Source organism: Carettochelys insculpta, chromosome 13 (genome assembly GCF_033958435.1).
Source record: "Carettochelys insculpta isolate YL-2023 chromosome 13, ASM3395843v1, whole genome shotgun sequence".
NCBI lineage: Eukaryota > Metazoa > Chordata > Testudines > Carettochelyidae > Carettochelys > Carettochelys insculpta.
The window spans coordinates 28,059,256-28,086,864 of record NC_134149.1 but is presented as its reverse complement, the minus strand read 5'-3'; the positions used below and the strand labels follow the sequence as shown (position 1 = coordinate 28,086,864).

General features: G+C 43.3%; 1 protein-coding gene across 2 annotated transcripts; it reads right to left on the bottom strand.

Moving 5' to 3' along the window:
• Positions 1 to 565: 565 nt before the first annotated feature.
• On the bottom strand, positions 566 to 25,903 carry TENT5D (terminal nucleotidyltransferase 5D). Of its 2 annotated transcripts, XM_075007750.1 has the most exons (3): positions 25,687 to 25,903; positions 14,785 to 14,907; positions 566 to 2,482 (listed from the first exon to the last, which is right to left on the bottom strand). In XM_075007750.1, exon 3 carries the CDS (start codon positions 2,461 to 2,463, stop codon positions 1,288 to 1,290), a length of 1,176 nt encoding a protein of 391 aa, XP_074863851.1. In that variant the 5' UTR covers positions 2,464 to 2,482; positions 14,785 to 14,907; positions 25,687 to 25,903; the 3' UTR covers positions 566 to 1,287. The 2 variants fall into 2 exon arrangements, with proteins under 2 accessions (XP_074863851.1, XP_074863852.1); XM_075007751.1 differs by lacking the exons at positions 14,785 to 14,907; positions 25,687 to 25,903 and adding an exon at positions 11,822 to 11,862 and having other exon boundaries at positions 566 to 2,440.
• Positions 25,904 to 27,609: the final 1,706 nt, after the last annotated feature.

Below are 27,609 nucleotides of genomic sequence, written 5' to 3'. Positions count from 1 at the left end.
ACATTGTAAGTACAAGATACACTAGATAACTCACAGGTGGAGCTTCAACAGCATATGTTTTGTGTTTCCAGATATATACTTTTAGGAGCTATCCAACATGCCCCAATTCTAGAATGCATTATAGCTTTCCTGGAACAACTGGCACTAGGAGGCACTTAAGTGATATGTTTAAAACTTATCTTTGGTAAATACACACACAAAACTTGCAACTAATATTTTATTTCCTGATCATGACAAATATTTAACTTGCTACTGGTATATGTGCACACTCATCTAAACGTATAGAGGACATTTTCAGTATAAAATGCCATATCAAATACAACTAAGAATATTTTTAAAAGTAACTTAAAAATGACATAGTCCTGTTCTGGGATTTTGTTTATTTGTTTTGTTATTACCATGTGTTGTACACATAAGCTTACTTTTTTTTTCCTGGTCCATATTAAATATGCATAGAAATCTTCCACTTGCTGAATGCTCACTTTCTTTTGCTGGCTTTTAATGTTCTTTACATAATAAATTGTGCAGAATAATTAAATCATCTGCTCATACCTATAGTTCAGACTAAAGGAACCAATACTGTATTCCACGCACACTCAGATTTCCTACTGAAATCAATGGGTGTGCAAGAAATACAAAATAGGGCCTCCTTCATATTGATCCTGCAAGATGCTGAGCACTCTGGTAAATGACCTTAACTGCTCATGTCTTTAGTGAAGGTTGAAAAGTGTTCAACATGTTGCACAATGGAGCCCAGAGAGAAACACTTAACCTATGAAAGTATTTCATCATTTCAGTCAACCAATGCAAATTTCAAAAATGATTTTACAGTCTGCATTGCAAAAGAGACTTTACCAGTGTTATCTCAGTGAAAATGAGGAACAAATTTGGCCCTGTAGGTTCAATGTATCCATTATTAATGTTTTCTAAATCTATGATTTTGAAATCAGGCGTTTCCACTGAACAACTTTAATTATATTATTGGCATATAGAACAACCGCGTATGGCACTTTGTACAATTAGAATTGTTTATATCTCCTTTTGGCCAAAATGGGTGAACAGGTCTGTCATATATTCTGCTTTAGGAACTTATGATAGTCATCAAGAATTGTTGAACTATGGGCAGTGATTTTACATGTACATAAATTATTTCATGGCCTGCTTACTGATGGTTTAAGTCCTGACTGATCAAAAACCTAAAATTAAGAAATGTAACACTTGCTGTAATGAGGCCTTTATTTCGGGCTAGTTGGGTAGTGGGGTGGGCAGTGAGAAGGCTAACTTTTGCTAAACCATTCCACTTTGCATTTGTATATGAAATGGATATGGCTGGTAGATGATAGGTGGCTGTCCATGAGCAATGTAATAATTGCTGAAGTTCCTGTCACTGATATATGGAGCAGGCTGATAGTAGCATGTTACGTTGGCTGCATTTGGGATGATGTTTTGTTCTCCAAGTACTTTCAAAGCGAGAATGGTAATCATGTTCAGAGTTTGTCTTCGTTCATGTCCCATGAGACAGACTGTGCTCTCATTTACAACTCCGCGCAGAGTCATCAGATAGTCATACTTGCTCTTTTCTTCCCCAATGAAATGGTTGCGCAAATATGACTCAATTTTCCTCTGCTGCTCTGCCACATCAGGAAAATCAATGAAGAATCTGGAACACATATAACGTTCCAAAGATTTAATTTCAGCCTCATCTGCTGGCTTAAAGTCACGAACCAGCAGGTTGCTGTATTTCAAAAGCCCTCCACCCCTGATTTCTTCAGGGTTCCTTGTGGAAATAAGTTTGTATTTTAAATGGTCCATTGCCTCGCTGAAGTCTCCATACATGCTCTCGGCAATAACAGTGGTATGTAAGTCTTCTGTCAATTCGCATTCAGTATCACTGTAAACATTTAACATGGAGTCCAGGATTATCTGAAAGGAGTCAACACTAAATTCAAACTGTCGTCTGAGTGAGTTTACAAATTTTAGTTCTACATTCTTCCCGCTGTTGTTTGACAATGAGATGAGGCTCCAGCGGTCATGATCAGTGGAGACTTTGACCATCTTTTGCACATACGCATCTTTCATAGTCTGAGCAGTGATCTTTTCTTTGTTGACACATTTTGGTAAAAAGTCCAGTAGGCAATTCAGAACTGCCTCCTTCACAACCTGAAATTCATGTTCACTTGGTAGTTCAACACCAAAAATGATGTCCAGGTCTTTGTAGCTAGTTCCACTCTGTTTCACAAGGATGTGACTAGCTGTTGAACCATTCAGGCGGATGTCTCTAACAGTGATTTGCTTCTCAATAAGCTGCTCCTTTACAACGTGAATGACGTCCTTTGGTTTAACCTCCAATGTTGGGAAATTTCCTCTTCCATGAATGGGTATTACCTCAGTTAATACTTGATCCAATATTTTTATCTGATCCCAAGTGAGAGTACTGAACCTATGATCTAAATCCTCAGTCATTGTGAAGTCACTTGGTTAACTAGGAAAAAATAACACAAATAGTAAGAGAAAAACATTAAGATCCACACACAAGAGCCCATCATATGCCATGATAAGCACATATCTTACTTGTATAAGACACTATTAGGCATAATGAGAAAGCAATATACTGTAAACTCTGTCATATCTGGGATCCTATTAACTGGAACTCTCAAATAACCATCATTTTAACCATAAGTAAATTTTAGTTACATTTTCCATAAGTAAAGTGAAAGGAAATACAAATACATACAGCATACACAGTATAAGTTTACAGTGTACGATAAAATACTTTTCATACATTTTTGTTTGTTTCTTAAGATCTAATTTTGTTTTTTTAAGTGTTATGCATTGCTAGGTATACCTCTCTATTATCCAGACTATTTGAATATCCAGCAACCTCCCAATCCTGGGCTGCTGAATATGAAATAGTTTACTGTATTTTCCACTGAGCTATATCATTGGCCGTAGCTGAATATGGATATTTTTCAAGGTTTAAGCCTATCAGATAACATTATATTACTGTCTAGTACCATGGCTACAACACTCTGGCTATGTCTACACTAGTGAATTTTTTTGTCCACAACACTTGTGGAGCGTCCACACTAAAAATGCATTGTGTCGACGGTAACTTGACAAAACATGGCACTTTTGTCAACAGACTTCTACCTCTCCCCCAAGAGGCAGAACGCCTTCCTCGACAGAATCTGTGAACAAAAAACAAGTGTGGATTCTCTGGGGGGTCCTTTTGTCGACAGGTAAGTCCTCCATGGTACCGGTCAGCTGGCCGGGGGGGCTGCCTGTCCACTGCAATCACAGGTCTATGTTCCCTGCCTCTGGCCACTCTTATAGCTGCAGGTAGCCCCAGAAACCCCGTGGCAGGAAACTGAGACTGTGGAAGCAGTACAGGTACCACATGTGCCCTCCCACCCCACACCCTCGCAGCCACTCCCTGAGATCCAAGCCTTTCCCTGTGGCAGAAAGCCAGCCACTCCAAGACCCTCCCAGGGCCCTCAAGGGAGCAGTCTGGGGGGTCCCAGGACCCACCCCATGGAAGTAAATGCCTAGGCCCATCCTGGCCTGGGGAGGAGATGCAGGACCTCCTGAGCCTCTGGGCTGAGAAGGCCATCCTCCTTGACCCCTCCACAAAGCGGCATAATGCCCTGGGATATGCCTGCCTCACTGAAGTGCTGGCCAACCAAAGACACACCACCTCCACCCTGGAGCAGGGGTATGTCTGGGCCCTGGATGCCCAGTGCAGGTCAGAGGAAGGACCGACCACCTGCCCCTTCTATGCGGAGCTCCACCAGCTCATGGGGTGGGAGGATGGCACCCCTAGCACAGCAGCTGGAACAGGACCAGCTGGGGACCCCGCCGGAGGCACAGCTGGAGCCCAAGTCAGACCTTGATTCGAGCCAGGGCACTCTGCTCGTTGCCCTGGACTCAGGCCCCTCAAGTGAGGCGATATCCAGGGTGCCTCCGGACCTGTTTGAGGGACCCTCTGGTGAGTATCCCATGGTTCACACACCCCAGAGTGTGTGGAATGGGTGCAGATGGGGTCTTGCCTAAGCCAGCCACGAGCCTCTCATGGCTGGCTTAGGCAAGACCCCATGCTGTGGTCTCAGCATATGCAACCATGTGCAAGGCAGCATGTCCCACCCAGACTCAGGAGGCAGCTCCTGGGTACAGGTGCAAGCTGCACGAGGCTGCACAAGCTCCAGTGTCCCAGGAAAGTAGGAGGGGGGATGCCTGCCCCTGCCAAGGCTGGGAGTGGGCCAGCCACATGGGCAACAGCCCGACCCCAGACAAACCATTGAGGAGTGCAGCTCTTGGGCATGTCCACAGACAACAGTCAGCACCTGCTCCTGTGGACAGCACTGCAAGCTACTTGCATGTGCAAGGACCCTAGGCAGGGCCAGGCAGCACCTGGAATACCCGCCACCCATGCAAGGACCCCTCTGTGGCCTGACACCCCCCACTGGGCTACTTTGGAAGAGTGGAGGCGCACAGCGGTCAGCTCAGTCCCTGAGACACCACGGGGTCCCTGTGTGGAAGGATCCACTGTGCAGGACACACATGACTGTGCTCTGGGGACATCCCTGTCCCTTGGCTGGGGGTTGGGGGCTGCTGCTCGCAGTGGGTGAAGGGAAAGGACTTAGGGGCTGTGTGGCGGTAATGACTCACTGTCTCTCCTCCTTTACAGCTGCACTGTGTGAGGGCCACACCAGTCCCACCTTGCCACCAGAGCTGGGCAGCACCTGAGAGGGCCAACACCCCACCATCATCACAGGAGGGGCCATGGCTGGGCTGATGATGACCCCCCTTGTGGGCCTACACAGCTGCCCTCAGGAAGCAGACTAACCTCCTGGTGTGGCAGCTGTGAGAGGACTGGGGGTGGCAAATGTGGCCCCAGGAAAAGTTGATATCCCCCCAGATGCCATCACCAGCATCTGGCAGGACCAGTTGGCCCAGCTACCCATGACTGCTGCCTCCTGTCCCCCCACCGCTGTCGTTCTCCTCACCCCTGCTGCCCTGCCCCCACCAACCACACCCCCAGGGTTGTTGGAGCTGGCATGGTGACTGATGGCCATGGGCAACCCCTTCCCCCCAAGACTCCACTGCCACGTCAGCCTTCCCTGTTCTCCTGGCACCCCTGTCCCCCAGACACCCTCTGCTCCCCCTCCTCAAGCCTGACCCTACTGCAACCCCACCCCATGAGTACTTCCCTGTGCTCCCGGCCCCAACCCACCCCCAACAGGGTCTCCGAATCCGTGGCAGGAGAGGATCCCAGGGCTGGTGCCACTTGGGGTCCTGCTCCTCCATGGGGTCACAGCCCCCCGCCCCTGTCCCAGGCACAGAGCTCCAGGAAGGCGTCCTTCCGCATTTAGAAGTTCTGGAGCCACTGCTGGACCTCCCACTGCCACATGACCAGGCAGTCCCTCGAGTTGGAAATGGTGGTGTAACTCCAGATCCATCTGGTCATCCTGGTGGGGTGAGCACAGGTTGGGCCCTGGGGCACCAAAGGCGTGCTTGGCGGTCCCAGTGTCAGGTGCATCCCCCCAGAGGAGGTGAAGGCTGGCCATGATCAGGGTGATCAGCAGCTCGAGCAACTGGGAGTGGGTCCATCATAAACCCGGGTCTGCTTTGACACCATGGCTATCTGGAAAGCACAAACTCTCACAGAAAGCATGTGAGCACTGCACTAGCTATGCTATCCCTCAACAAGATAAGCAAGCCTCCACATGGGCAGGGAAGATGGGGCTGGAGGGAGCCTTTAAGAATGCACTTTGCTGGGGCTCCCAGGAGGGCTTGCCATCCATGCGACCCTGTCTGATGGGGTTCCAGGCCCCATTTTGTCGAGAAAGTGGCCAGGCACTCTAGCCTCTCTCTGTCAGAGCGGATTGCTTTTTCAATCTGCTTTTGTGTGTGGATGTCATCTGTCAATAGAGGTTTTGTCGGAAGCTCTCTTCAGACAGTAACTTCTGTCGACAGATCACTCTACTGTAGACGTACCCTCCGAAGTATCAAAACAAAAAAGCAGTAAAGTAGCAGGAAACAGTATATGATTCAAGTGCAAAGACACACAAAGTTTTCAGCTTCCAAAATTAAGTGGGCAAGTTCACTTCTGCAGTCCTGAATGAAAAACATCTGCTGTTTTCAATGGTTGTTATACATATGGAACTGCTGAAGGAAATTACTTAACAAAACCAGAAATAATGCAAAATATTGCTCTTCATGTCTCTACCTCAGTATTTCTAATGCATTCATCACTGTAGTCCTCAAAAAGCAGGGGTATCTAGTATGTTTCACTCTCGTTTAAGAGCTGGAGACTGAGGAACCTGTAAAGATGTTCTCGGAGAATCTTCAAGGCAAAGTCTTTCTAACCTATCTAATGAACTGTCTGGCAGCACAGTACAGCCCTTTCAAGTTCTGGTTTGCAGATAATTAACCAATCTCTGGTTTGTTTTGAGATTTGGGTTCCATTAAACAGAACTTTTCTGGAAGCCTCGCACCTCACTCTTCAATATTTGTGACTGGAAATTAATATGAAAGGCACTTGGTGAAATCATGGCATTAGCATGCTTAATTTTATTTATTGCTTTTACATCATTATACTAAGCAAGCAGTTAGACCACTGTGTGGATTAATTGGTTTAGGATTATAGTTAGAAAAATTTAAAAAAAAACTTCAAAATGTTGCACTTAAGATATTGCTAATTCAATATGTCCAAAATATTATTTTCATGAATTTCATAAAGAGTTTTATGTAATTAAAAACTCTCATTTTGAGATAAGCATATACAAATGTAATTAAACACGGTTATAGAAATTAGATAATTAGGTATAATTATAGTAATTACATAAGTACCGGAGAACTGCATTCAAGAAACTAGAAAGTAAAGAAAATTCACAGTTGAACATTAGGAGAGATGTACTGTCTTAACGTTACCAGTTACTAACCTAAATATTATTATTATTGTCTGGAAAATATTCTCACATTTCCAATATTTTCCCTCCAGAATCTATTACTCCTTTACTAACTAACTAACTAACCAACTAATGTTATTTTGTGATAATTCTCCCTTCACCTGCCTAAGCCTCTTCAACTCGTCTGCTGCAGTTAATCAAAAAACAATTAAGCTACGTCTACACTAGAGAGTTGTGTCAACAAAACTTGCAGAGCTTCCACACTAAGAATGCGTTCTGTCAACATACTGTTGACTGAACTTGGCACTTTTGTTGACAGCCTTCTGCCCCTCCCCATGAGGCAGAATGCCTTTCTCGACAGAAGCTGTCAACAAAAAAGCTGTGTGGACACTCTGGGGGCCCACTGTCAACAGGCATGGCTTCCAGGTCACTGGGCAGCTCTATGTGCTGGGCTTCCAGTTGGCCATTCTGTTGAGAGAGCAGCCGACTGACTGGCTGTTCTCTGCCAACAGAGTGGATCTCCAGAGCACTCCACTTTCATGTGTGGCCGCAATCTGTCAACAGAAGTTTTACTGGAAGATATCTTCCCATGGTAACTTCTGTTAACAGATCACTGTAGTGTAGACGTAGCCTTAGTGAAGGAATTTTATTGCTCAAATGCTATCAATCTTCTCCCTTAAAGGTCATGACATTTTTCATCACATTTGCATAACTCTGATCATATCTCATGGATTGATACTGTAATTTGTTGATAACTTTTCAATTAAGCTTTTCAATTAAACTCTGACTCAGTGTGTTGAGTCTGAAGCTGTGCTGTGAAGCTATGTTTGCTCTGACTCACTGCATGATGGAAGCATTGGTTATGAAATTGGTTGGATACCCTCCTGCTGCCCAGCCCAAGAGAGAATGCAATCTTTAGTTAATATACTCACTTTTGAGACTATCCAAATATTCAGGTGTGGGCACTAGAAATTCCCCAGCACATGAGAGCTTGTTGCTCAAACCTCCTATGGACATAGTTTTAGATAAATACGGTTTTCAGCCTCCCTGGTCCAGCATCCATGGGACCTGAGCAGACCCAGACCAGGGATTTTGCCAGACAAGGGTTGGTCAGTTCTGCTCCCCTGCTTGCGTTCCAGCCCCTGCTCTGGAATTCCCCTCCTTGCTGTCTCCCACAACTCCCTGACTCCCCACCCCTGCAGGCTCCCTGACTGCCAGCTCCTGGCCCCGGCCACCTCCCCTCAGCTGCAGCTTCCCTGGGGTCAGCTCCCTGCACAGCCCTGGCTGTGGTCTCTCTGGGCTGCGGCTGCCTACCCAGCCCCAGCCCCAGTTTCTGGCCTGGGGCTTCCTGCCGTCCCCAGGGATGAGCCACTGCTCTCTGGCCTGGGGCTTCCCACCCAGCCCCAGCTGTGGCTGCCCAGGGCCGCAGCTTCCCACCTGTCCCCAGGGATGAACCGCTGCTCCCAGGCCAGGGGCTTTCCATCCAGCCCCCTCTGCAGCTTCCCTGGGATGGCTTCCTCCCCAGTCAGCCCTGACCACTGCTCCTGCCCCAGGGCAAGGGTCTCTCGCTGCAGCTCCATGGCAGCTGCTGCTGCCTCCCTCCTCCCTGCCTGCTCCTGTCACTGGACCAGATGTGGCTGCACTGACCTGGGCTCCTGCTGCTGGTCTGGTTCACCCCAACTCCTCCCAGCCCTAAGACTCTCTGGTCCTGCAAGATCCATCGTCCTGCTGGACAACGAATGTTGCCAGATGAGAGAAGTCGGAGTTGGGAGGTTCAACTTGTATTAAAAATTGGTTTTGGTTAGTGCAAGCTGTTCTATTTTCCTAGATATGAAAATGCTGTTGAAGTCTTGTTTTTAGAAACCACTGCCTTTGGTTTTGTGAGTGATTAGATTGTAGAAGTTTACATCAAACTGAAGATGCTGAAATTTTGAAAATTGTTCCTTAAATTGTGTTAGCTATTATGATTGTAAATAGTATCAGGTGAGATTAATATGATACTGTAAGGAAGATGGCCCTGATAATGTACCTGAGCACTGTGAATAAACAAAATTGGTATTTCTTGGCAGCAATGTAATTCATCACATTTCCTCTAAAAGTAAAATACCAAATATCTTCCTTACAATGACTTGGGTTAATAGGTGTTCAGTGTAACATGGATATTTTATTAAGTGGATACATTAAATTATTGGAGACTTAGAACAAAAGGTCAATCTTAAATAACAGACAGGAAGACTTTAAAGTTTAATTATAAATATTTTGTAAAAGAAATAAACGTTTTATCATTATATGGGCAAATACATTTTTATTTCTCCACACTATTCCAGGTCATTCAGGTGTAATAGCTGCTAATGTTCTGTGGGAAAGAAGAATAATGTACATGTAAGCTGTGAGTAACTCCACTAACTTCAATGGGGCTATGCACATAGTTAAAGTTGAGCATATGTGTAAATATTTGTGTGATTATATCCTCCTAGAAGAAAGCATGTAGGACCTTTTTTCTTGGAGAAATTTATTTCTTAAATTTAGGTTAAAATGAAAGGGACTTGACGAACTTAAAAAATGGACTGGTTATTTGAAGCTCATGTAGGTACACATAAAATTTGAGCTGTATGACGATCTCCGTAGCGGGCAGCAGTCGCTTTATTAAGGATTTCTGACAAGTAAAGCACATCACTGATGGATCAAGACAGACACCTCTTAAGTAATAAGGAGACTCCTCCCATTTTCTTGTGACAAAACCAAGTATCAGTAAATTGTAATAATGCTATTGCAGCATTTACTGGCTTCACTTTCTAATCTACCATGACAGCACAGGTACACTGAGGTGTATTTTCTTTCCCTCTCCTCAGTTATGGGCAAGCTAGATATTTGAAAAATTTCAGCTAACTTGTTAACTTCGGAATAGTTTGGGGTTATTGCTAAACAATGTTATATTTATTTGTAATATTGACTTTAAGAGGACCCAAATTAAGCAAGCTATTTAAGCATATACATAACTTTAAATGTGTGAGTAGTCCTATTTAAGTCAATGGAACTCGTCATATGCCTGATGTTTAACACTTGCTTAAACAGCTTGCTGAATCAGGGCCTAAGTAGATTGATATTTTGTTTTCTTAAACTGCTGCTGAAAAGATGCTCTCATGTTTTAGACTCAATCCAATAGTCCCAAACTTCCCCTTACTTTAGTGTGGCATATATAGATTCATGATTCCAACGTCAGAAGGGACCTTGTCATCATCTAGTCCAGCATTTCCCAAAGTGTGATCTGCGGCCCAGTACTGGGCCTTGGAAAAAATACCGGTCCTTAGAAAATATACAAATTATTCTATGTACTATTATTATTGTGAATAAATAATAAACAGTGAAAATTTATTCATTTTTCATTTTTTTAGATATGTGTCTTTATTTTTGGGCTGCAAAAAAAGATACTGAAAAAACACGGGGTCCCAACTGTATGAAGTCTGAGAAACCTGATCTAGTCCAAGGATGGGCAATAAAATAGTGGTGGCCCACCAGGGTTAGTCCCTGGTGAGCTGCTACTGCCATATTTAGCTGTGTCTCCGTAGCTATCAAGGTGATTGAAGCTCTAGTTGGCTGTGGCTTGTTATTTGCAGCCAGTGAGCGCTGAGATTGCCCCATTAACTGCAGAAAGGCAGGTATACACAGAGGTGTGGGCCTGCCAGGGACTAACCCCAGTGGACCAGATTTGGCTCACCAGCCAGTATTTGACCACCCCGATCTAATCTGACTTCTTATGTAGATAAACATTGCTCACCTGAATGAGTCTGGGATACACAGTATTCAGCAATGAAAACTAAATAATTGCTTTTCTTCACATTTCCCCCTGCAGCTATCACTGCACATTTATAATATTTATTAAAATCTGTTATGACAACTGTAATCCTCCCTCCCCAACCCTTTTCAAATACTAGTACCCAGGGCTGGATTTAATTTTTATAACACCATAATTTCTTATTTCAGTGGAGGACTATAAAAAGTCTTGTGAAATACTGTCATGGATGAGAATTTCCAGCCTGTAACTTTGAGGGAAGAGAGATACATAGTCAACATATTCCCATAGCTCTACCCCTCCAGCAACGCCTTCCTGTACCATGACAAATAATTTAACTTTGCAAAAACGTTATGAATGTGAATGGATCTTGTTATTTTACTTTCAATATTTTCCCCCTTTCAAGAGCCCTAGGGCTACATGAGAGGCTTTTCCCAGCAAAAGCAGATTTTTGTCAGGAAAAGCTGTGGTGTGTCTATACACAAAATGTGCTTTGTCGACAAAACCTGGCACATCCGTCGGCAGCGTTACACCTCTCCCCATTCAGATATAATGCCCATCTCAACAGTGTTGTGTTGACAAAACAGCTGTGTAGAAGTCCTTGGGCTCTTCTGTTGACAGACAGGGCTTCCAGTTTATCGGGCAGCCCTGTTTGCAGACCTTCCGGTCAGCTGTTCTGTCAAGAGGGGCCTGGGAAGTCTTGCTGCTCTCTGTTGACAAAGTGGATTGCTCTTTCAATCTGCTTTTAAGTGTAGATGTTATCTGTCAACAGAAGTTTTGCTGGGAAATCCCTTCCAACAGTGACTTCTATCAACAGAGGCTTCTCGTGTAGACGTAGTCTAGGTGGTCTAGCCCTAGTGGACAGCAACATGGTAACTAGGAGCACTGCACTGAAAAGAAGGAGTGCTCTTTGAATATTTGGTTTGCAGATGTTTAATTTTTCTCCTAAGTAACTAATAGTACAACTCATTAAAAGTAATTTCCTAGTGAGATTTGTTAGAGTTCATGTATGCCTTTTCTTTTAACTCCTGAATTTTTACAGGATTTGTGATGTTATAATATCACAGAAAGGTAGGCTTTGAAAGGTCCTAGAGAGGATATTATATATAGCCCTTTTTGCTGAGGCAGAATTCCTGCATCCTGCAACAGACTATTAGACATTATCATAGCCACAAATTCCTGAATTTTGCATTCTGATGAAGGGAAGAACTGGTTTTCAGGTTTTTAATGTACTTGTTGAGCAGCAAAACATAGGCTGGACAGGAGACCTTAAAGTTATACTGTACTATACACTGAACTTTTTACAATGTAACAAATTACTTTCCTGTTTATTCAAATTCTGGGCTATCCTTGAATAGATAGCACAAATTATGCCAAGTGGTAAATGGTTTGTGATGTGATATAATATTTGTGGGGATGCGTATTGTTACCTTATTTTACACTGCAGACACCCCAGGGTTATACTCATATTTATTTCAATAAATGCCACTATTAGATTAAAGGAAAAGGGGAACGAGCTTTCAAGCACACACCTACACACGCTCATGCCCTCCTGCACTCATACATTCACACAGGCAAACTCACACAGGTGAAGAGCAGCATAGGGACAGAGGAGGACGCCAAGGCATAGCAAGTCCAGTGTGTCTGTATGCAGTCATGAATCCACAACGGCAAGCTGATGGTATGACCCCTGTGTCAGCCTGCTCTCTTGTTTGTGTAGTACTCAGGAGCAGTGAGTACTTTTCAATCTAGGGAGTGGGGGAGGGGCCCAGGGCCCTAGGCCTCCTCTTGCATCCCCAGAAAGCCAAGACTAACTCCTGCAGAATGGTGATGGCAAGAAGGACTCTTATGGCTTTGCACCCATCTTTTTATATGTTTCAGTCCTCTTGTCCTGTCCCACTGCCCCAGGATGCTTTATGACCACAAGTCAGCAGCTAACAGCAGAGGGGGACTTTGATCTTCTTCTGATGGGGCCTCTTTCTCTTTCTTGGGTGGGTCTTTTGCATGGCTCAGCTCCTATTATTCTCTGGCCATCAAGATGCTTCTGGCAGCTGACTGTCCAGAATGGCTGGCTTCAGGGGTTGAGTCCATTGCACAAACACACACCTTCACAATTTCCTCACTCACACAAAGGAGAGTTCACTTCAGAGAAAGCAATTTCTTTTGCAAAGGAACAGCCAATATTTCTTACTGACTCATGGTATCAGTAAACTATTTCTTACTGACTTATAATACTTAATATAAGCCTAGCAGCTGCTCCAAAACAAAGCTTATGAAACGAATTATAACTATACAGAGCAAAGCTAAATCTATAAACAAATCTACTGTTACAAAGCTGAAGGGTTATATAGGCCATGACTATTGCAAAGCTTACAGAAAATTACAGGACTTACATCTGCTGTACTAGACTGACTTGAGGCTTCGTACAACCAGTGTCAGATCTTCAAACATGTTTCCATTAAGTGTTTATTAAAGGTCAAACTTAAAGTCCGTTATAGTGAAAGGATACATTCCCTTGATTTCAAGGAGTTATGAATCAATCCCATGTTACAGAATTTGAACATAGTTCCACAGTGGAAAATGGTTCATTCACCAGCTCTCTACTCTAGATAGTCCTCAGGTACAGGTAAATTCCACCAAAAATAGATATTGGGTTTCTATATATGGAAAAAGAAAATCTTGCCAACGAGTACTGTAACACTTTGAATAACTTTCAAAGAAATCTAGCTATTTAAAATCTGGAGGACATTCTCTTTCCAATGCAGGTGATGTTTTGACTATAAACTTTTTAACATTCCCTTTTTACGTGTTCTATCATACCATTTCAAAGTATTTAAGGGGTTTACAATATGCTGACATTTTCAAACAGAACATGTCCAAAACAATTGTGAAGGTAGGCTTGCTCTATTCTGATCTGTTAGCTTTTATCAGTGCTACGTATACAAATAGGCACACTGAATATTTTGATGTTCCATTTTTCTATTTTTTGTCTGAACTTGACAAAAATCACTGTGAGACCTGTCACAGATTACATTAAAATGTCTCATCAGATGCATTAGCCTTGGTCTATTCTATAATTTGAGGGTTTACAGAAGAGAGGCTCTAAATAACTACAGAGGATTTGTTTTCTAGTTTTGTGTTTTGGTTCACTATATCTCGACAGTTAATGACTTCTATGCCATTTTGCTTAACTGTATATAGCTAATTTAAAGACATTTTTCTCCATTATATAGGAACTTTTCTTGAAGTATTCTACAATGCCTTGAGGAATTACAGCCTGGCAAGTATACAAGAATGTCTCTTCACAGCACAAGTGTGCAGAAGAGAAGTTTAAGCAGTAGTGGAGATGAGGCACTCTAAGGAGAGAAATCTTCTGACCAGCCTCAATTTAATCTTGGTTTTCAAGATTTCTTTTCCATTAAGCTAATGCTAATGGATGCAGTGAGATGATTATTTGCCCTGTATCCTGAGATTAGGCATGCGTTCACATAAATCAGTACAGTTACCCTTGAGTTATTCTGACACAACTATTAGTAGTTCCTGGCCATCTGTTCTTTTCCTGTGAGAAGAGATTGCATGACACTGCAAGTAAACCTAAGCAGAAACCAAGCACTTCAAGCTGTAGCACAGCATTTCACCTTCAAGGATAGAACAAGTGAGTATTTAAAAAAGCAGAAGCATAACCAAATGTCTTTCTCCCAGCCAGATCAAAGCATCAGGAAAGCAGCACTGTCATGTGCACATGCACCTGCCTAAGTATATCAGCTTTCAGCATTCTGAATCGTAAAAGCAGGTGATAATATAATCTGGCACAAAACAGTGGACTTGGGAAAGGGAATTCCAAAGAATGTAAGGTGAACAAAATCATACAAAATATAGTCCAAGAAACTGAACTGGTGGTTGGCAGGAGGTCAACAATGAGTAATGAGGTGGTTGCTTTGTGCTTGCTTTGTGCATTTCTGTTAACTTATAATGATATTTTTTATATTACGTAAAGAAAAATACTTTTACTCTTGAATGCATACCACAGGCTGATTAAATTATAGACCCATATTTCCAGGACAATGAAAAAAATAGACTTACTGTAGCAGGAATATTGCCAATCATGTACCTCAGTAGAGTTAATAAGATGACTCACTGGGTCCTTTGGTGAAAATACGAATTGTCATCTTGTCACCAATAAAAACATGAACCACCCAGGGAAAGCTGCAGGAAAAAAAACAGACAATAACAATCTTTTTGAGATTAAATGTTAACTACTAGTCACCTGCTGTACATAATAAATCATGCATAATGCCTTGACAATGCTGCAATCATGTCAATAGCCTTTTAAGTCATAAATTATAAGGTAAAAACTATGAAGGGGAAAACAGAGCAGTACTTAGAAAGAATTTGAGCTTCAGGTCATTCTTAATCCTCTGCTGGTGTATTTACTCAGGCAATAACTTGCAAGGTATTAATATTTTACTATTTCTCCTAGGGATTAAAGAATTATTACTTATAGATAGCAAATTAACAGAGACACTGTGGAATAATATAAGAAAAGAATTAAAATCATTAACAATCCAGCAAAATCAAATATTTTCTTTTCACAAATGCAAAGCAGGTCTTGCACATTTTCCAAAAATCTCTGTGAATCACAGAGACCTTTCAATCCCTTGGCAAGCTTGGCACCAACCAGTTAATTTAAGACAAGCACAAATGGTACAAGTGGGACCTCCATGCAATTATATGTGTTGCACAGATGTATGACCAACTCTGCATAAATTGTAACGCATTTTTAATAGCACTAGATATGTGAGATCACAAAAATCCCTTTTATATACACTACTTATTATTACCCCATATTTAATATTGTAGCACTTAGGAGGCCTACTCAGAGACCAAGAAGATGACTTGCCCACAAAAGCTTACTTCAAAGAACCACTGACAATCTGATAATTAATTTTAACCTTTCCTTCAACATTCAGTTATTTCAGCTATTTATGTGCCACAGTGAATAAGCTCGAAGAAACAGCAAGGACTCATAATCCATCACAGGAAGGGCTCTAGGGAATCTGTGACCCTGCAACCACAGAATTCATTCTTTGCCATGGAATTGTACGCCACAATCTCAACTTTTATTTTAAAATATTTGTTTCTAATGTTTATGGTGTCCAAGATAACCTTGAAAATACAAAGAGTATAAACGGATGCAGTGACGTCTACTGAGTCTACAGTGACGCCTGCTGAGTCTACTGATGCAGTGACGTCTACTGAGCCCAGAATAATTGCTCTGTGAGGTGTGAGCTGCCTTACTGATTTCAATTTGGGCCATATGGGTTTTTTTAAGATGCCACAGAACTCAAGAGGGGACGTTCACAAGGAAAGACGGAGGATTTTGCTATGATACATACAAAATGTCTTATTCTGTAAAATGCTCATAAAAACAACATATGAGACTAAATGCTTAAGATGTTCTTTGGCTATTGATCTCAGTTATAGTCTACGGTTGTCATTTTACTGAGTGAATGCTTACAACCGATAGCCAAATTGCAGAGGATAAGAAATAAAACACTTAAGTCATCCATGGCACAGAGATGGGTTACAGCAGTACTGAGTACTGAACACAATTAACAATTATACCTCATAATGCCCCCTGCCCTGGATACATGTGGTGGGAAGATTACATTTAAGCCAATAAGTAGCTTCTGGGCAAAGATCAATATAGCAAATTCTTAGTCTGTCAATATAAGTAAATATATTAATTGCAGGAATTTGCCCATCTAGGGAATAAGTCCTAAGGATTCAAAACAAAACAAAAACAAAAGCAAAAAAAAATAGCTCCGTCCAGTTTAATTCAGTCCATCAGGCAGTGGAAGCCAATGATATGATCCCTCGTCGTCTCCCATCATGTCCCTCAGACTGTGTTCAGTCTGGTTGCAAACAGTCCCTGATACGGTCTCTCGTCATCCTCAATCATGTCCCTCAGCAGTCGTCTCATGTCCCTATGTCTGGCTGTAATCTGTTAAGATCCTGGCAACAGCCTCTCCGTCACCTGAGAAGGAACCAAGGCCTTGGGGGGAAGTGGCTGAAGCCATAACCATGTTCCTCCTCTGTGGGAGTCCAAGTAAAAACTTCATAAAAGCAGAGTCTAATAGTCCATCAGGGAAAGCAATGGAAACGATTCCCTGACCATGTCCCTTGTCGGTCATCAGTCTCCTTCATTGGTAGTCCATCTTTGTCATAGTCACAGCTGGTCGCTGTCCTGGTGATGGTCTCCTCTGTTACCTGAGAGAGAAGCAAGGCCTCGGGGGGAAAAGTGGTTGAGTTCCCAGCCATGACCCTGCTTGGTGAGAGTCCAAATGATGCTTTAGAAAAGCAGAGTCTGTCAAGGAGGGTTGTGGTGGTGATCACTAAACGTGTCCCTCAGTGGTCATCTGTCTTCAGTCATGGTTGCAGTCAGTTGCTGTCTCACTGGCCACCTGCTCCGGCACCTGTGGAAGGAAGCAAACTTGGGGGCGGGAATAGAGAAAGAAAAATGTAGCCCCTGCTGAGTTCATCCTTGGTGAGTGAACAGGCAAAGTTTATTAGAGGCATTGTCTATAGTCTGTCAGGGAAGGCCCTAGGAGCGATCCCCAACAGTGTCCCTTGTCAAAGTCTAAACTCAGAGGTTTCCAATATTTTTAAAGTCAATGATTATTCAAAAGTTTGGTTTTGTTATATTTTAAAATTTGGGCCATGATTATGATGATGTGGAGACACCTGCATTTTAGACCTAATTCTAAAGTCATGTATACGTGTGAGTTATACATAATAATTGCTAAAGCACAGTGACAATAAGAATGGCCAAATGGGTAAAACATGGAACTGGGTTACAAGTGTTCTGTTCCCTGATCAACAAGTGACTGACCCACTGTGGGGCAGGTAACATTCAGTCAGTCTGTCAAACTGCTTACTTTCCAGGCCTGGGTACTACGTAGCCATTGTCAGACACTGCGGCACTGATTTTCAGAATTGTTAAACACCTGCAGATACCATTAACTGCAGCTGGAATCATTGCTCCTCATCCCTTCTATCTCACATTGAGTACCCAAAAAATGAGGCATTCAAAATCAGTGGCCTATTTCTAAAATTCTGGCCTTTACCTTTTTGCATCCCAGTTTCAAGTGCAACATATTAATATTTATTTCTTTAGAGTAATACAAAGTAAAACCTATCCAGTCTCTCTAGGACCATGATTCAATCTAAAATTCACATATCAAAAATGTCCATTAGTAATGACTCACCTCACATCAGGCAAGTAACAGAATGAAATAGTCTTCACTTCCAATCTCATAACCAATGACCATCCTCATAATTATCTGTCCTTTTCAAGTGATTTGGGCAGGGAAGGGACTGAGCTGAGCAGCGTAACCAGAATATTATCAGATTGGACGACAGAGACAAAAAGAGGAAGGAGGATACAAAGCCAATGGGGATGTGGATGAGATTCAGAACTAAGGACAGTGCCACTTGGAAAACAACAAGAAGTCATGTGGCACCTTATAGACTAACAGAAATTTTGGAGCATAAGCTTTCATGGGCAAAGACCCACTTCATCAGATGTCTGAGTGGCAGGTTCCAGAGGAGGGTTTAAATATATGGGCTTATGGAAATGATGGAGTCCCAGTGAAAAGGAGGGCCAGAGTTGACAAGGTTTGTTCAGTCAGGGAGGATGTGGCCCATTATCAGTAGCTAATGTGGAGTTGTGAACATCAAGAGAGGAGAAACTGCTTTTGTAATTGGCCAGCCACTCCCAGTCTCTGTTCAGTCCTTGGATCATGGTGTCAAATTTGTAAATGAATTGCAGCTCTGCAGTTTCTCTTTGGGGTCTGTTTTTGAAGGTTTTTTTGTTGTAGGATTGCTACTTTTAAATCTGTCACTGACTGTTGTGGGAAATTGAAGTGTTCTCCTACAGGTTTTTGTATGTTACCATTCCTGATGTCTGATTTGTGTCAATTTATTCCTTTATGTAGAGACAGTCCAGTCTGGCCAATGTATATTGCAGTAGGGCATTGCTGGCACATGATGGCATATATTATGTTAGTAGATGTGCAGGTGAAAAAACCCGATGGTATGGTTGATATGGTTAGGTCCTGTGATGATATCGCTGGTGTAGATATGTGAGCAGAGTTGGCACCAAGGTTTGTTGCAGGGATTGGCTCCAGGTTTAGAGTCACTGTAGTGTGGTCTATAGCTGCTGATGAGAATTTGTTTAAGGTTGGCAGGCTGTCTGTAGGCGAGGACTGGCCTGCCTCCCAAGGTCTGTGAGAGTGAAGGATCATTGTCCAGGATGGGTTGCAGATCAATGATGATGCGCTGGAGAGGTTTTAGTTGGGGGCTGTATGTGATGGCCAGTGGTGTTCTGTTGTTTTCCTCGTTGGCCCTGTCTTGTAGCAGGTGGCTTCTGGGTACACGTCTGGCTGTGTCAATCTGGACTCCCCCACTCATACATCTGACAAAGCATGTCTTTGCCCATGAAAGCTTTTGCTCCAAAATATCCATTCATCTGTAAAGTGCCACAGGATTTCTTGTTGTTTTTGAAGATACAGACTAACTTGGCTACCAACCCCTTTGATACTTGCCACCTTGAGTCCATAAAGAACTGCTAGTGGTGTTAAACATGTTGTTCTATCTAAATTCTAATTTAGGAAGATGCATTCTGTGATCCTTTGTGATGAAAGATGTAGGTTTTTTTAAAAAAGTTAGTTCCTTATCATGATTGCACCATCAAAACCACTACTGTATAAAAACATAACAGCTGTTGTGTCTAATTAGCAGAAACCTATTTGATTCACCTTTAAAGTATCTGTATACATTGTAATCATTTTTCCTATTGATTAAAATTATTTTACAAAATGTAGACACTATTTAAATACAGAAGACAAGCACCTGAATGCTAAATTAAGCCCACTGCAGACTACAGTGGGATATCAACATGTCTTTATTAAATACAATTTCTTTAATTTGGCCCTAACTGCTTTAACAAGTTTTTAATTATTTTGAAGATAATTTCAGAGCCTTAGCCAATATTATTTCTGGTACCAATATCAGTGTACATCTTGCATAACTGATTACACTTAAAATCAGTTTCCTGCTAATGGGTGGCTTTGCCTTCAATTGTTTTGGATTTTTAATGGAACAATATAATTGTTTCTATTTGCATAGGCTAGTGCTACACTCACCCCTAGTGCTGGCAGCTTGATGCAAATGAGCAATCTTGAAAATTCAAAATGGACACTCATTTGCATATTCACGCAGTTCATTTGCATATTCACAACAGAAAACAAACAATGAAGACATGGTTATGCCAGCCCTTCATCCCTGGAAAAAATCAGACATAAGGGGCTGCTACAAAGGGGGTTTTTGCAGGCAGAACCATGTCTTCATTGCTTGTTTTCTTCCATGAATATGCAAATGAGCACCTCAAATATGTAGATGAGCAACCATTTTGAATTTTCGAGACTGCTCATTTGCATCAAGCTACTGGCACTCAGGGTGAGTGTAGCACTAGCCATATAAGCTATGTCTACACTAGAACCATCTGTCTACAGAAGACAAGTTCCGAAAAAACTTCTGTCAACATACCACATTTATACATAAAAGTGGATCAACCTTTTGATTCGCTTGGTCGACAAAAGGGCCCCCTGGAGCATCAACACAGCTTTTTTGTTGACAGTTCCTGTCAACAAAATGCTTTTTGTGTGTAGATGCTCAATGAGTTTTGTCTACAAACTAGGGTAGTATAGTGTATGTCTAGTGTATACATAGCCATAATGTCAATATAATTACTAGAGCTATTAATAAAACATGAATTTGTGTTTGACTTCCAAATTACAAACATTATTCCATGACTACAAAATGTAATACTGGACTTCCCTGTTTGAAAGAAGAAATTCACTGATGATGTTATTGCCACACTGCTGAAAGATAGTAAAACAATGATGAGCCAAGGAAAAGTTTAAAGCCTAACACAGATGTGTTTATTCATCAGTTTCTTGCTGCCATCAATAATATTGAAAGTCAGGCGTCTGATGAAATCAGTTTCTAAGATAGTGTAATTCAAACCTTCTGTCACCAAAATTTCTAAAAAGAGGAATTACCATGGCATTTGCATGCCTAAAAGTCCAGCTCTCTATGCCATGTACAGATGTAAAGAAAGAGAAAACTATGGGGGGGTGGGGACAAACAGCCAACATTGTTACTTACAGCTTTTTGTGGGGATCTGCATTCTTGTATAGAAAAATCACCTTCATTTGCTGATATTTGTTAGAAGAAACATTGTCTGCTGCCAGGCAAATACTTTGAATTAAAAAATCTGTTTTATTGGTGGAATTTTGTTTATTGGTATTCAGTATTTATAAATACTTGTTTTACAGATATTTTATATACTACATTCTAATTTTGTAGATCATTGGCCTCCAGGTAAACTGTGGATATCCTGTGATAACTGATGTAAATAAGTCTGTTCTTTCTTGAAAAGATACCTGAATTTTCATCCACACATATCCCCTGATCTTGCACGGAACCTTGCAATAGACTTTTGTATTATTGCAAACCCATTCTGGCTACTGAAAAGGAGTCAGATTAAATACTGAGGAAAATATATGAAACATGAGTAAAAAACAATAAATAGAGAGAGGGGACAAACAGTGTTCTAATACCCAGGCTGTTCCTTGGAAGTGAAGGAATTACACGGGTCCTCAGAGCAGAATTTGGCCCAAATGTGTTCATGATCAAATATTTTACAACAAGGGAACATATTCCGCTGTCCCCTAGATCCAACACCACACCATGCATATATTTAGGCTGCCCATGGTGTAAGAGACAAATATGGCCAAATATTTTGTTAAAAATCCTGTAAAGTCTCCAGAGTCTTGATTCTCCACCATTGATCCAATGGAAAGTATTCAATGGGAGCAACAGCAAACCCCATATTCAGAACTGAAGTCAATGCAAGTTCCATCCACAGAAAGATAAAGTAAATCAAATGCTTGCAATGAGATTGTGTTTTGTTTTTGTTTTCTCTATGTACTGCTTTTCATTTATCATTAGCCAATCTTATGGTCCCTAACACATGCAACACTTGTACGGAAGTATTTTTCTGAAATAAGACCTAGAAAATATATACTCTCTTTTTTGGTGTCTTTATCATGTATAGTGATATGTTTAAAATTCATGTTTTCTGTCAAAGTTGCAGATGCTGAACTGTTTGGTTTCCATATACAAAATATTTAAATGGCAATCTCCTAGTCGACACTGGATGTGTGACAGAATATGTCATCTTTACATATGCTAAATATCACTTCTTTCCACAAGTAGCCCAATGGATTCAATGGGATTCACTCAATAAGGTAGTACTTAGCATGAATGATGGTAGAAGGATATTACACAAAGCGTTTATTGACAGCTTTCACTGTACACCACCCCTTCAGGCCCAAGGACTGAAAAAACACGTGGGCACAGATTCATTCTATTGATACTTCTTGACAGATTCATTTAAAAGAGTTTCATGAGTGTAGATGAGAGCAGAATATAACCATTTTTCTGCCCTATTGAAAATCTCAAGTAATGGCTTTGAAACCAAGAGACTTATTCTGGATTCATACCATAATACAAATGATAGGAAAAAGTAAGCACAAAGAATACTGAATGTCACTGTTGTTGTGCATAGGAGCTAGAATTTTAGTATCTATGAACATATTGGTACAAATCCTGCTTGCCGTACACATACATAATTAAACTTTAATCACGTGATTTGCTCCATTTTGGGAATCTGTAAAACTAAGTGACACATTACTTGTCCCTTTCTAAGGGTTGTTCAGTAGTGGACCTGAGCGTGTTCTAGATACTAGCTATAAGAGTTCCTTCTTAGCCCAAGTAGTAATTTCTCGCTTTTAGATTTGCAAGTTCTAGGTTCTTTCCTCTGTCCCCACCAAGAAAGTAATAATATAACTTTGATTTGCAGAATTTAAATCATAATTGCTCTTCATATATCATTATATAATTTATGCCACTACAAGGCAACAAAACAATGCACTGAAAAAAACTGCCTTTAGACACAGGCTAGAACATGGATGGTGTGTAAGCTGTACCATCCCAAAACCAGTTCTATGAGGCTTCATACCCCACTGACACCCCTCGGAGTCCCAAGTCCTTCTCCATGCCAACGGGTAATAATTTGAGGCTAATAATTACCAACAGGAAATTGGTCTCCTCCACCATCTCTCCTAATATTTCAGCTGTTCTGGCCAGAAGATTTCAGGCAAGTATTTCCCAGACTCCACCCATTTTCCCCCTGCCCATACTTGTTTAAAATCCATTTAAGGCTTGGGTTGGTTCAAAATTTTCTGATTTCAATGGAACGATGCCTAATGGTTTCAACCGACTTTCTAATTCAGCCCTTACACTTCTTTGCGCCAGCTAGATCAAAATTAGAACAGCTACACTAGAGTATAAGAAGTGAGGTTCTTACCCTGCTGTATGGGATGTAGCCCAACTCACAATATGGCTCTAAAGTACAAGGAAAACACATAGTTTAAATCAGAGGGTCCCCACCATAAATTTAATTTGATTTCTCATTAATTTTCTGAGTCAACAGGAAGCCATGTCACTATGGACAACTACATAATTTTTTAAAATCAGTCCTGAATAACCTATTCTTTGGAATAAAGCACAGAATGCAATGCATATGCTTGTTTAATAAAACAGCTTCCTTATGATGGAATAATGAGCATGTTTAGTTTTAAAATTTACAAATATGCCACAAAGAAATTATTGGAAGCGCCAGGCAGAAAGAGCTACGGAGTCCCAGGTTGTAACTAATGTATATCCCCCATTATTTTTTCTTATCACAGGTTGTTTAGATCTAATCTTGATTTCAGCAAATGCATTCCTTATTTGAACAGTCATCACCGCATCAATTCTGTGAACAAACCGCAAGCCATTGTCTGTCTGTCTGTCCAATGACAAAGACTGATCTCCTTAGAAGGAGGCAGGGACTGTCCTTTTCTGTAAGGGCTTAACGCATCACAAATGCTAAATCATTATGTGGATTGCTAGTTACACTATTTGCAATTTATTTGTGCTGTGTGACCAGTCACATAACACGGCTTTCTACTTTGGATAGTGAATAATGAACAGCACAGCTTCCAATATGAATTTTTGGGGGCATTTGATCTGTGCCAAAATTCAGAAAACTTTTGTGATTCAGCCAAGTGTCTAGGAATAAGCCACTAATAAAGTGCAGTGAACAATAAATTCCAACAAATTACAGCAGAGCAAATCTGCCATATTAAATCTCGAAAACAGTCTTAAGTCATTCTTTGTATTATTTAATCAGGTCTAGTTATAGACACTACAGCCCCAAAGTCATGTAGGTACTCTGGATTTCACACCAGTGTAACTGAGATCAGAATCTGGTCCATACGTTAAAAGATAATTCATAAACTAAATTTATATCTGTTACAGAATTATTTTTGTCTGAGTTCTTAAATATCATTCTAAACTCAGCTAGTATTCTATTCCTATTAAGAGGCACTGAGATACTAAAATGAAAGGAGTCATATAAGGAAAGGTGGATGAGGTAATATGTTTGATTACACCCCCTTCTGTTGGTAAAAGAAAGATGCATTGGCACTCCATAGTGCTCTTTACAAACAGCTTTTGTCTCTTACACTTGGCTGAAGTTGTTCCAAAGATACTACCTCACCCACCTTGTCTCTTTCTACACTTAGATCAAAACTACAACAATATTCGATTACAGATGAGTGAGTTCTGAGAAAGTGATAATTCCTCTGCACAAGCTGATGGATCTAGTTTTCAGCGTAAAACCCAAACAAGGAAACTGTACACACTATGACCAGGCAAGATCTAAACACAGTGTAAATAGCTGGGAGGGTGTTTGCACCCTCTTATCCAAAGAGGGCTATAATTTCTTATTTTTTATCTGCCTGTCACTGTTGTTTATGTCACATGCCAGGTCCCATAGTTTGTGATTACAAACAAAAATTCAACAGATACCATGCTTTCCAGCGAAGAAACTTATTTTAAGGAGAGATTTATTTAGGAAATCCTTTGTAGGAGCAAGGGAGGAGAGAAGTCATGCTATGGCCTTGAAAGTAAACACCAAAGAGAACAACCTTTTGTAGCATTTAAGAAAATGGGATAATACAGGTCACTACAATATATAGCAAGAAAGAAACACACTTCCTTCGGGCCCTGAAGTTACTGAACCATTAGAGCTAGAGAACAGTTTATACTGAGCGGAGGCAAAGGGGGGCGGGGGGGAGAAGAAAGTTCACTTCCTGCTTGCCTCCAGATAAGCTCATGGGGTTGCCACCCCTCCCCGAGCCCACACACACACTTTTAAGTAAACCCCTCCTGCCCCAGGGAAAGAAGCAGTGAATCCAAGCCAGAGGAGGGGCATGTCCAGCCTGTGCTTGCAGGGGTGAGCAGCAGCATGCCCGAAGCACCATTTCCTCTGATGCCCTCGCTCACCGTGCGATCTGCCACAACCCTGCCCTCTCTGGCTGAGAAGTAAGCAGAGGTCCCTAGAGCACCAGAAGGCGCCTCTAGTCCAAAGTACGACTCGGGAATGCCTGTGCAAGGGAAGCTACGACGTCCAAGGCGAAGGGACCCCCCAGCAGCCCAAGTGCCTAGAGCACCACATTGAGCCTAGAGAGCTCAGGACCCCTTAGCAGCCAAGGACTCTTCGAGCGCCCAGAAACCTGTACGGCCCTAGGGGGCACCTACAGCCCTCCGCACCCAGGGGGCCGCACAGCACCCAGGGACCTGTGGCGCCAGAGCGTGTCCCTCGGCAGCCAAGAACCCACGAGCACGCAGCGACGCTGTGGCACCAGGGGGCGCTACAGAGCGCAGGGTCCCAGGCACCCACGAGCCCGCCCATGAGAGCCAGAGCCGCCTCCCCGCCGCGCTCCGGGGCCCTACGCACGCGGGACTCACCGGGCTGGAAGCTGCGCCCCCTCCTCACTCCGTCCGCTCCCCGCTTCCTCCCCACAGCGCCCGGGCTAGGGGCGCGCCGCTCACCGCCCCGTCCGCCCTTCCGCGCCTCCCGGGGCTGGCTCAGACCGCGCCGTGCAGGGCGCCCGGGGCGGGGGCGAGACGCTCACAGGCGCGGGGACCCGCCGACCCCCCCAGCGCCGAAGCGGAGCCCGCAGTGGGAGCGGCGGAGAATCGCCGAGCCGGAGCCGCTGCCGCTGCTGTCCGCGGCCAGCCTGGTGCTGAAATGAGCCCCCGCCCCCTCCCCGGATGAGCCCTTGTAGCGTAAAGCCGTGGCCATGGCAACCCCGCGTCACACAATTTAAGGTGGCGGAGACCTACGCGTGCCAGGGCAGCTCCCCCGCCCCGCGTGTTACGCGCCTCCCACGCCCGCCGGAGCGAGTTCCCGCCCGATCCGTGCCCTGCCCCCCGCCCGGGGTCAATGGCAGCGGCCCGGCCCCTCGGTTCCGTCCCCTCGTTCCTCTCTCCCTTGGCTCGTGAGTGTGTGAGGGCCACCGCGAGCCTGACACGCCCCCCGACCATGCGAGGGCCACGGCTTGCCTTAAGTACCACGGGGGTGCGGCGTGCCTTACACATGCCTCCTCGGCCCTGTGAGTGTGCGGTAGCAACGGCATGCCTTATACACTGCTCCCTCTGCCCCTGTGCGTGAGTGCCACAGCATGCCTTATGCACTGCCTAGTGCCCCTAGGTGTGCAAGGGACACAGCCTGCCTTACGCACTGCTTTGTGCCCTGGGTGTGCAAGGGCCACCGCCTGCCTTACACACTGCCTTGTGCCCTGGGTGTGTAAGGGACACAGCCTGCCTTATGCATCGCCTAGAGCCCGTGGGTGTGCAATCACCACAGCATGCCTTACGCATTCCCTAGTGCCCCTGGGTGTGCAAGGACCACAGCATGCCTTATGCACTACCTAATGCTCCTGGGTGTGCAAGGGCCACAGAATGCCTTATGCATTGCGTAGTGCCCCTGGGTGTGCAAGTGCTGCAACATGCCTTAGACACTCCCCCCGCAAGTGCGCGGGGGGGCACAGCATTGCTTTACCTATCCTCTTTTCCCCTTGTGAATTTGCAAAGACCATGAAGTGCCCTATGAACCCTCCCACACCTTTCAATATGCGAGGGACGCAGCAAGCCTTGTACACCCCGCCACCTGCCCCTGTGAGTCTGCAGAGGCCACAGTGTGCATTACCCATCCCCCCTCCCCTGTAAGTGTGTGAGGGGCATGGCTTGCCTACCCTCCCCTGCCTGTGAGTGTGCAAAGGCCACAGCGTGCCTTACATTACACACATCCTGCCCTGGGCAGGCTCCGGCCCCAGGGACCAGGGAGTAAAGCTTAAGGAGGAGGCAGTTGGGAAAATAATGAATGAAAAACTGGCATCATGCAGTCCTGCCTCCTCCCACACTGCCTTGGGCAGCACGAATAAAGGAGGATTGCAGGAGTTACTGTGCTTTGTAACCCTCCGTGGGGGACAGTTTTTTGCCTGTACTGGCTAGTGGCACACAGGCTGGCAGGGTTCAGTTTCTTAGTGGGGAATGATTTATAACTATTTCACTGCCGTTCTGGTCCAGAAAAGGAGCTGGTTGGGGAAAGCTGCAAATAGCAAAGACACTTCTGCTTGGCATGCTTGCTCCTTTTAGCTAAAACTTGCGCTCAGCAGCTTCAAAAAAATAAAACAACAAAAACAGAAAACTGGAAGAGAGATGAGAAAGGAACTTCATAGGGGACAAGTTTTTACTGAGAGAGCCAGCTGTGCTGGTAAAGACAAAACTTTCTTAAGTCCTAATGGAGCCAAAGCTAATGTATCCCTTATAAACTTAATTTTTAAATGTAAACACTTTTTTCCCTTTGCAGCTGCAAGTGAAATTCCA